General features: G+C 55.5%; 1 protein-coding gene, 1 long non-coding RNA gene and 5 other non-coding genes across 9 annotated transcripts; 5 read left to right on the top strand and 2 right to left on the bottom strand.

Annotated features, from left to right (window-relative positions):
* Nucleotides 1-64: 64 nt before the first annotated feature.
* On the bottom strand, nucleotides 65-6,534 carry LOC125183997 (uncharacterized). Of its 2 annotated transcripts, none has more exons than XR_010825627.1 (3): nucleotides 5,947-6,534; nucleotides 4,076-4,299; nucleotides 65-396 (listed from the first exon to the last, which is right to left on the bottom strand). It is a non-coding gene; the product is annotated as an uncharacterized lncRNA (long non-coding RNA). The 2 variants fall into 2 exon arrangements; XR_007167014.2 differs by having other exon boundaries at nucleotides 66-396; nucleotides 5,958-6,534.
* TRNAA-UGC (transfer RNA alanine (anticodon UGC)) lies at nucleotides 1,990-2,061 on the bottom strand. Its single transcript has one exon. It is a non-coding gene; the product is annotated as a tRNA-Ala (tRNA).
* TRNAD-GUC (transfer RNA aspartic acid (anticodon GUC)) lies at nucleotides 2,258-2,329 on the top strand. Its single transcript has one exon. It is a non-coding gene; the product is annotated as a tRNA-Asp (tRNA).
* Nucleotides 2,803-2,875, top strand: TRNAF-GAA (transfer RNA phenylalanine (anticodon GAA)). The gene has a single exon. It is a non-coding gene; the product is annotated as a tRNA-Phe (tRNA).
* TRNAD-GUC (transfer RNA aspartic acid (anticodon GUC)) lies at nucleotides 3,085-3,156 on the top strand. Its single transcript has one exon. It is a non-coding gene; the product is annotated as a tRNA-Asp (tRNA).
* Nucleotides 3,597-3,668, top strand: TRNAA-UGC (transfer RNA alanine (anticodon UGC)). Its single transcript has one exon. It is a non-coding gene; the product is annotated as a tRNA-Ala (tRNA).
* On the top strand, nucleotides 5,795-8,363 carry UBB (ubiquitin B). Of its 2 annotated transcripts, none has more exons than XM_066979378.1 (2): nucleotides 5,795-5,839; nucleotides 7,361-8,363. In XM_066979378.1, the coding sequence occupies exons 1-2, from the start codon at nucleotides 5,810-5,812 to the stop codon at nucleotides 8,282-8,284; spliced, it is 954 nt and encodes a 317-aa protein (XP_066835479.1). In that variant the 5' UTR covers nucleotides 5,795-5,809; the 3' UTR covers nucleotides 8,285-8,363. The 2 variants fall into 2 exon arrangements, with proteins under 2 accessions (XP_066835479.1, XP_047929606.2); XM_048073649.2 differs by lacking the exon at nucleotides 5,795-5,839 and adding an exon at nucleotides 6,649-6,844.
* Nucleotides 8,364-9,148: the final 785 nt, after the last annotated feature.

The raw sequence follows: 9,148 nt of genomic DNA, 5'->3' as shown, positions 1-9,148 counted from the left end.
GATGTTCCAAAAGTACAATTTTAGACCTTTGTGGGGCCCTTCTTGATGTGTGACTACAGATCCCAATGCAGACTGAACCTTCAGGCCTTGTGAGGGGTTGACCCTGGCCAGCAGTTGCGGATCACAGAGCTGCTTGCTCACTGTCTGTCACCCAGCAGAATAAGTGCAAAGGTGAGAAAACTCATTGGTTCAGATAAAGATAGTTTATTAAAGTGATAAAAAGAGGTAAGAAACAAAGCAAATGAGGCAAAGGCAACCGCTTGCCACCTCCCACAAGCAGGCTGATGTCCAGCCAGGCTCCCAGCAGGATGATACGTGGCACAGAAACTATCCCTTCGGCCAGGTCAGCTCTCCTGGTTGTGTCCGCCCCGAGCTTCTTCCCACCCGTCTTGTTCCCTGGTGGGGCAGGTTGGGAAAAATAAAGCCTTGTTGCTGCGTGAGTACTGCTCAGCAAGTGCCAAAACACCAGTGTGTTATCAAAATTAAATCAGGTAACAGGTGTTGGCTGTGAATGAAGCTTTAAGCAATAGTCATCCTGTGCAGACAGATGTTTTAAATAAGAGCAAGCTGTTGCAGACCCCCACAGGTTGTACATTTAACAATCTAGAGAACTATTAGATACAAAACAGGCCTTTTTAGTCCTTAGCACAGACAGTAGTCCTGCAGTCCAAACACTTGTTTAAACTGTATTCTGTACAACAGTGTAAAACATGATCACAGGGTGGATTTTTTTTTTTTGAACTAAGCTTTGATACTATTTTCTGTGGTTTTGTGGTGGTAAGGAAAATGATGAGATGGGTCTGCTCCCTGGGCTGGCAGGGCAGTGCCTTGAATGGACGCTCGGGTGACATCCTTCATCGCAGGCACGTGTGCAGCTGTGGTGTTGGGGGGAATGGGTTAAAAGCGAAGATTGGCGAGGAGGATTGTAAATATTTCCAGCTGCAAGGTCACGAGCATGAATAAAAGCTGCACAATTGTAATGTAGGAAAGCACATAAATTGTACCCACTGCTGTTTGTGCTCTGCGTGTTTGGCAAGTAGCACGTCTGTGCACAGATAACAGAGGTGTTCGGTGGGCTTGGAGGCGTGCTATCGGACGTGCTCCAGCTCCCAGCCTTGGTACAGAGGAGATCAAAGAAGCACAGCGAGGATCACAGCGTGGTGGTAAAAACTGTGCCTGTGCAAACCCTTGATAAACAGGCGAAACCAACAGGCTGGTGCTCTCCTAGCATGGACCCAGCTTAGGGTTCCTGCGTCCCCGCTTGCGTGCCTCTGCCTGGGTGTTGCTTTGGGGATCCCCTGGTTGGCGAGGTAATGAGAATAAATCTACTCTGCGTTTGGGTCTGTGGTTGTTCCCGCTGCCTGCCTGTGCTGACTCCCACCGTGGGGGAAATTCTTCCCGGTTCACTTTGACGTCCAAGGGCCCGGGAAGCATTGTTCAGGCTTGGTAGGATGCAGTAGTTTGAAGCTGAGAGGAATTCAGAGCTAAACTCTGAACATGTCTGGACAACTGTGTTTCTGCCCTTGAATTTCAGCACAAGCAAACTGCTCAAGCTTCGTGTGAAAATGTGCAGCTCAAGTTCCCCTTTCCTTTCACCCACTCTTCACCTTTTCTAGCCCCCCTGCTCGCACTGTATTAATTTGCTGCTGCACGTAACACCGCAATGTGAAAGGTGCGGGCAGTAACCCACCAGCCCCCCAGGAACTGCCATCAGTGCCAGACGCTGCAGGCCAGGATACAAGTGGCAGGAATATGTAGCGCTGCAGAAATATCAGCTTTTTTTTAGAGCAAGGGAAATACCCTGTGGTAGCTGGGTGCGTGTGACAGATGCTGGAATGCCACAGTGCGGAGCGGCAGCCGCGGGCAGGAAAACGGACACGGAGCCTATTTACACGCGACAGAGCTGAAATTACGGATCTTTCGGAAACTCGACAAGCGGCTGGCTTCACGGCCAGCTTTAAACCACGTGCGGGGAGGAAAACGAAAAAGTGGAGATGCCGGGGATTGAACCCGGGGCCTCATACATGCAAAGCATGCGCTCTACCACTGAGCTACATCCCCTTGGTGGCTAATGTTGTCCCGGCAGCGCAGACATAGCTCGCCCAGCCGTCCCCAGCGCCGTGCGGCCCCGCTCCCGGCCCCGCCGCCCCCGCTCCCCGCCGCCCCCTGCACCCAGCGGCACGGCCGGGCGGGGGAGCGGAGCCTGCGGCGCCTCCGAGCCTTATAGCGGCACCCGGGGGGCCCAACACAGCACCTGTCCTCGTTAGTATAGTGGTGAGTATCCCCGCCTGTCACGCGGGAGACCGGGGTTCGATTCCCCGACGGGGAGGCTGCAGTTATTTTGTGCCCCGTGGTGGTGCTGGAACGTGCTGGAAGCCGTTATTTAGTGGGGCGGGGAACGTGCTTCGCCAGGGGTCCTCGCTCGGTCACCGGTAAGGCTGGGGTTGTAGGCGAGCGTTTGTCTGCTTTGCATCTCAAGACCGCTAAAACCGAGCACGCTTTTTGCAGGTTTGTTATTTTTTACTTTCTTTTTGTTTGTTTGTTTGCCAGGGGAAGCGGGCTGCAGCCGCGCTGCGGGCACCCCTCCGGCTGTTGCTGTGCGGTCCCTGGGGACCCAGCCCCGCTCTCCCGGGGTTAGCAGAGCAGCGCGGACAGGCGGGGGAAGCCCCGACCCGCCCGGCCAACGCCGTCCCGCAGGCAGCGGGCGCCCCCCGCGCGTTCGCGACCGAAGCGCGCTGCGGGCAGGGCACCCACGGGTGCGGGGCGGGGTCGTATCCGCAGCCAGCGTGGGGGCTCTCGGCCGCCGAAATAGCTCAGTTGGGAGAGCGTTAGACTGAAGATCTAAAGGTCCCTGGTTCGATCCCGGGTTTCGGCAGAGCTTTTTCTCATTTTTTCTTTCTCCTTTTCTCACCCGGGCGAATCGTTCTGCCGCCGGAGCCGCGGCCCGCTCCCGGTCGAAGGCAGGGCTGCTCCGCGTGGCGTTTGGCGGCGGGTCCCGGCGGGGACAGCGGCGGGGGGCGGCGGGTGCCCGAGCGGCGGCGGGCTCGGCGGTGAGGCGGCCCGCGGTGCGCCCGGCCTGCACCGTCCTCGTTAGTATAGTGGTGAGTATCCCCGCCTGTCACGCGGGAGACCGGGGTTCGATTCCCCGACGGGGAGGCCTGTGATTTTTTTTTTTTTTTTAAATTACTGATTATTTTTTTTCTTCCTTCCTGCACTTTTCCAATTTCCGAAGACGGAGAAATAAATAAATAAACGGGTGCTGCGCTGCTGCGTGCCACTGCAGCCTGACCCAGGGCCGAGCAGCCCCAGGGATCTCGGGGGGACATGCCCAGGGATCTCGCTGCCCGTCCTATTCCCCACCCCCACGCCCTTCCCGTCGCCCCTTTCCCCACCCGCCGAATTAACGAAGCGCACACCCGCCCCCCGGGGAGGCCCCGGCCGGTGCAGCCAGACGTGCCCTGGCCCTGCCGGTGCCTCCCGAGGGAGCAGGGGCGAGCGGCGGCCGCCCCCGGGGTGGGACCGGGCGCTGGGTGCCCGCCGGGGCAGCCCGGGGGGCACGGACCTGGCCGCCAGGCAGGGTGGGCAGTGCGGGGCAGGGGGATGTAGCTCAGCGGTAGAGCGCATGCTTTGCATGTATGAGGCCCCGGGTTCAATCCCCGGCATCTCCAGCGGTGCTCTTTCCGTTTTCGCCCCGTATTTTACCTGGGGTTAGGGTTGCCGCGTCGCGCTCACCAGGAGGCATCTCTGCACCCTGGATGTGCAGCCCAGAAAGGCCCGCGGGGGCACCAGATGGCTCTTTTGTCACTTGGTTCTCTACAGGACTATGCAAACACAAGATTTTTATGCCTAGCTGGGTATTTTCTTGCCAAGCTGTGGCCCTGTAGATGCAAACCCTGAAATCTGGGGGATGCTGCACGGCTCACCCTGCCTGACACCGCTACAGCCCCAGAGCTCGCCTTCACCCAACCCTGCAGGCGGCACGGAGCTGCTTCAGGGCTCTCTGCGCCACGCTCCCAGAAACAGACAAAGGAGAAGGCAAAAAAAAAGCCAGGACATGGCAGGTTCCCGTACTCACCAGCTAAGATGCTTGTGGGAGTTTTTTCCTGAAGCCTTGCTGGCTCTGAGCTGGCTCGGTGGTATCTGCTCACCTCGGCTGTCCTGGGCCAGCTGGAGTCTTGGCAGCATTACCAGGCTTTGCTTGGAGCAGGGTGTGAGGGCTTCTCAGGAGACAACTCACTGCTTTGATCTTGGGCTGGCCTGGCTCGCACGGCTGTGTCTGGACTGGGAAAGTCATCAGAGCTGCGAAGGATGAAAGGTACGGCTCAGAAACCTGAGCCCATGCAGATCTCAAAACAGCTTTTATCTACCCAGTTCAGTTACCAGCTGCTTTATTTACCCTGTTCAGTTATCAACAGCATGTCCAGCTCCCTCTGGTAGGGGACTGCTGACTAGTGACACATGTAAATGACATTTCCTGTCAGAGTAGTAATTTATTAAGTGGTGTTAGTTTGGCTACGCTACTGGTGTGTTCGCAAATCCCTGCTGTAAGTAGTTCACTGGACAGGATCTCTCTGAGCAGCTGTAGTTCTGGAATATAGGCTGCACAGGGGTACAAGAACGCGACAGTGTCTGCCGCAAAGAGTTTACAATAATAGGCACAAAGTGTGAGTGTTTTGGGCACAGGAAATCAATATTTGTCAGTACAATACGTCATGGTCTGCTAGGAACGCTGTCCTGCTATTCACCAAGCTTGTCCTGAAACCTTAGCAAGGGGTTACTTGCAAAGATGGTGTCGGAGAAACATGAAGTGGCTGTGCTCGTGGAAAGCTCCTCCCAGCACGGGAAAGCATTGTTCTCCTGCAAGCCACCAGACGTCTTTAAGGACTGGGTTGCATTAGGGCATAACATCTGCCTTGCAGTCTGAACACAACATGAATCTGAAGCTTTTGGAGCGTGTCGCTCCACTATTTGGCTGTAAGGTTCAGAATTCAGGTACAAATTAAAAGTCGGACTAGATGATCTTAGAGGGTTTTTCCAACCTGAGTGATTCTCTGATTCTATGAAATTCACCCACAGCGCTCAGTGGTTGGCTGCCTAGCCAAATTAGATAAAGAACAGCGCTGTACCATCTTAATTTATGGCTGTTATAAAATTATCTTGTCATGAAATAGAGCGCCATGTGCCTTTTCAACTATTTGCGGACTAGTCCAGAGTTACATTCTGTAACTAAAGAATAAGCTTAGCATTATTTTTCAATTTCAGATGATGGAAGATCTCTTAAAACAGAAAGTCTATTCAAATATTTAGTTTATATACATGCATACATTGTAAGCCATTGAGCATGATTCCAACCTCATTCTGAGCAAAAATCAAAAGACTTGTAGATTATTATTTTTTTTTTTCAGATAAACCACCTGGGTGTCTGAGCTGCTTTTTCTTTTTTTATGATTATTATTGCAATGCTGTGTTTTAATACAAATGCAAGGCAGGAGAGGCTGGGAAGATCCCCAGAGCATTCCCCTCCTGTAAGAGCTCTGTGTGTCAGGGAAACGCAGGCCGGTTTCCCCCAAACCAATCACGAAGCTGTTGCTGGGTCTCCGCTCCCTTCCCACTGGTGTGCAGCACTGGGTGTCAGCCGCGTCAGTTCGGTAGGCAGCGTTTTTCTTTGGGTGCACAGAAACGAAGGATTTTGTAAGCGGATTGAACCAAATGGCATCCAGTGAATCTTGCAAACAAAGCCTCATTTTGTTCTCAGCTTCGCCCTTGAATTGCTGTACGTTTTGACTACGATGGCACAGGAGCCAACTGAATGCAACACGGACCTAACAGACCATGCTCTGTGAGACCACAGTTAATAAATAAGCGTTATTAATTCTATTTGTGGTTGATTTTACCTCAGTTGGCAAGGCCTTATCCCTGAGTTGCAAACTCCATTATACCTCAAACTCCATACTCACTCGTTCCTCACGTCCTATTTCCCTTGCCAGGTTGCTGCCTCTCCTGCAGCCTCCCTGACCTGACGCGGTCTCTGCCCGGTCTCTGCCCATCATCTGCCTCAGCCACGGGCCTGGTGGGCGTCCCAGCGCTGTGGTGGTGTGTGTGTGTGTGGCTGGACACTGGTTTAGTTTTTCTGTCCTTTGCTCCGTGCCAGGAGCACGTTTACAGGGGCGATGGCAGCACAGAGAGCCTTAGCACGGCCCTGCCCGCAGGCTTTACCTGGCACTTTGTGTTGTCTCACCCCGCTCCTGGCCCAGGATGGGGAGGCCATACTGCCACTTCTCTCCCTTTAGCGATGTGATGAGCATGGGAGACTTTAACACCACACAGCTCTTTGCACAGAAGTGCTTCCTTTCCTCAGCAGCCTCCAGGCGAGGCCTGCGAGCGGAGCAGCCCCTCACCTTGCCCACGGCAAGAAAACCGAGGGACGTTTGAAATGGAACGCCTCTTCTGGGGCTGAATAAAATCCCTGAATAAAACCGTGAGGCTGACAAGTAGCTTTTAGCCACATTAGACGTCTCCAAACGGAGGCACAGCGCTCCCCAGCCCCGCTCCGTGAGCTCCAGGCCGGGTTTTGCGACGCGCCGCATTGTGCCCTCGGCGCCGCTCCCCCCCCGCCCGCCCCTCAGAGCCGCATCACCTCGCGGCGCGCCGATCCCTCCGCGCCGCTGGGCCTCGCTCCCCTGCGCCCGCCCGGCGGGACGGCGGCGAAATAGTGCGCGGCGGAGTGATCCGCACCGCGGGGGGCGGGGCGCAGGAGGCTATATAAGGGGCGGGAGCGGCGTCTGTGGCGTAGTTGGAGCCGGCTGAGGGCAGGGGTGCGTGCGCTGTGCCCGCGGGTCCTGTGGTGAGTGCTGCGCGGCCGGGCACCGCCGCGCCTCAGCGGGTGAAGGGGGAGCGAGGGCTGTGCGTGGGGCTGGGTGCGGGCCGGGCAGCCGGGAGAGGGCTGGATGTGTGCTGAGGGGAGGGAGGCGCGGTGGGAAAGGCGGCGGGGCGCGGGCGGGCCGCGGGCCGGGGCGTTTCCTGCCCCCCCTTCCCCCCCCAGCGCCAACCGTCGGCGGAGGTGGGAGGGGGGGAGGGAGGGGGCCCGGCCAGCCGCCGGCAAAATGGCGGCCGCGCAGGTGCGACGGCCTCGCTCAAGATGGCGGAGGGCGTGCGCGCGGGGCTGGAGCGGGCGGGGCCTGGACCCGCCCCTTTGTGGGGTGGGCGGGGCCTCCATGGTGACGTCACCGGGCGGGGGCGGGTCCTTCTGGGCTCCAACTGCGGTGGGCAGTGGGTGGTGGGCGCTGGGCGGGCGGCTGCTGGCCGCTGGGCTGCGGCCCTTAGGGGGCATCTGCCTAAAGCTCTGCGTCTTCTCTTCCAGGCAAACATGCAGATCTTTGTGAAGACCCTGACGGGCAAGACCATCACCTTGGAGGTCGAGCCCAGCGACACCATCGAGAATGTCAAGGCCAAGATCCAGGACAAGGAGGGCATTCCTCCCGACCAGCAGAGGCTGATCTTTGCTGGCAAGCAGCTGGAAGACGGGCGCACCCTGTCCGACTACAACATCCAGAAGGAGTCTACCCTGCATCTCGTGCTGCGTCTCAGGGGTGGCATGCAGATCTTTGTGAAGACCCTGACAGGTAAGACCATCACCTTGGAGGTGGAGCCCAGCGACACCATTGAAAATGTCAAGGCCAAGATCCAGGACAAAGAGGGCATTCCCCCGGATCAGCAGAGGCTGATCTTCGCTGGCAAGCAGCTGGAAGATGGACGCACCCTGTCTGACTACAACATCCAGAAGGAGTCCACTCTGCACTTGGTGCTGCGCCTGAGGGGTGGCATGCAGATCTTTGTCAAGACCCTGACAGGCAAGACCATCACCTTGGAGGTTGAGCCCAGTGACACCATTGAGAATGTCAAGGCCAAGATCCAGGACAAAGAGGGCATTCCCCCGGATCAGCAGAGGCTGATCTTTGCTGGCAAGCAGCTAGAAGATGGGCGCACCCTGTCTGACTACAACATCCAGAAGGAGTCCACTCTTCATCTCGTGCTGCGCCTGAGGGGTGGCATGCAGATCTTTGTCAAGACCCTGACAGGCAAGACCATCACCTTGGAGGTTGAGCCCAGCGACACCATTGAGAATGTCAAGGCCAAGATCCAGGACAAGGAAGGCATTCCCCCGGATCAGCAGAGGCTGATCTTTGCTGGCAAGCAGCTGGAAGACGGGCGCACCCTGTCCGACTACAACATCCAGAAGGAGTCTACCCTGCATCTTGTGCTGCGCCTGAGGGGTGGTAACTGAACTGGAGATCTGTTGCTTGCTTCCAACTAGAAGTTTCTCTGCAGATGTTCATTCCAATAAAGTTGTTGCATCCACAAAACTGGTGTCTCTTAAATTATGTGGGAAGTTCTTTCAGTTGTTTAATTGCAGTTAGATATGGTATAATTACATACTTCCTGAATACACAGGTGTTATAAAACTCTGTTATGCAAGGCTTACATACACCTGGCAAGTGTGACTAACACTTGTGATACTGCTCTCCTGCGGGTGTATAAGTTGTTTCTCTATCAAAGGCGCTGACAGGAGTTCAGTGCCAGTTGCGGTTGTTATGCAGCTGGTAGCGTTGTGCAAGCGTGTGTTTGTAATGCAACATAAAACTGCAAGTCCTTTCTGAGCCGGAAGGCTTCAATAACACTGCTTTTCCTGGTGGTGGGCTGGGTGCTGCCCGTAGTGTTTATGCACTAATGTAGTAACAGCCATCAGGATGGTAAGCTCAAGTTCCTTCAAAGGCCAGCAGCCTCCTCTCACAGTGCAGTGCTGAGAATGTCAACAGGGATCCTGCATCCCTCGAACCAGGTGCTTGATGCTCTTTAAGCCTTCAGTCAGTTACTGGGTTGACTTTTTTTTTTTTACCCAGCTCAAGCCTATTAAGCAGACCGTAACTTCAAGAAGTACTAGCTTAAGGGGTACCTTTAGGGATGCACTTTGATCCCAGCTTTCCCTGAAGTGGAAATACTATGGTATTAGTGAGCTGAAGTGTTAGGGAACAGTTCTCACACTGCGGGAATGCTGACAGAAGGGAAATCTCCGCTAACCTACTTCGCGGTAAGCTGGAGGTCATAAATAGCTGACTGCGCTGCACTCTAGATTGGGAAATGGGGAAAA

Source organism: Anser cygnoides, chromosome 17, assembly GCF_040182565.1.
Source record: "Anser cygnoides isolate HZ-2024a breed goose chromosome 17, Taihu_goose_T2T_genome, whole genome shotgun sequence".
NCBI classification, from domain to species: domain Eukaryota; kingdom Metazoa; phylum Chordata; class Aves; order Anseriformes; family Anatidae; genus Anser; species Anser cygnoides.
The sequence above is the reverse complement of the archived record's forward strand: the minus strand, read 5'-3'. Positions and strand labels throughout refer to the sequence as shown.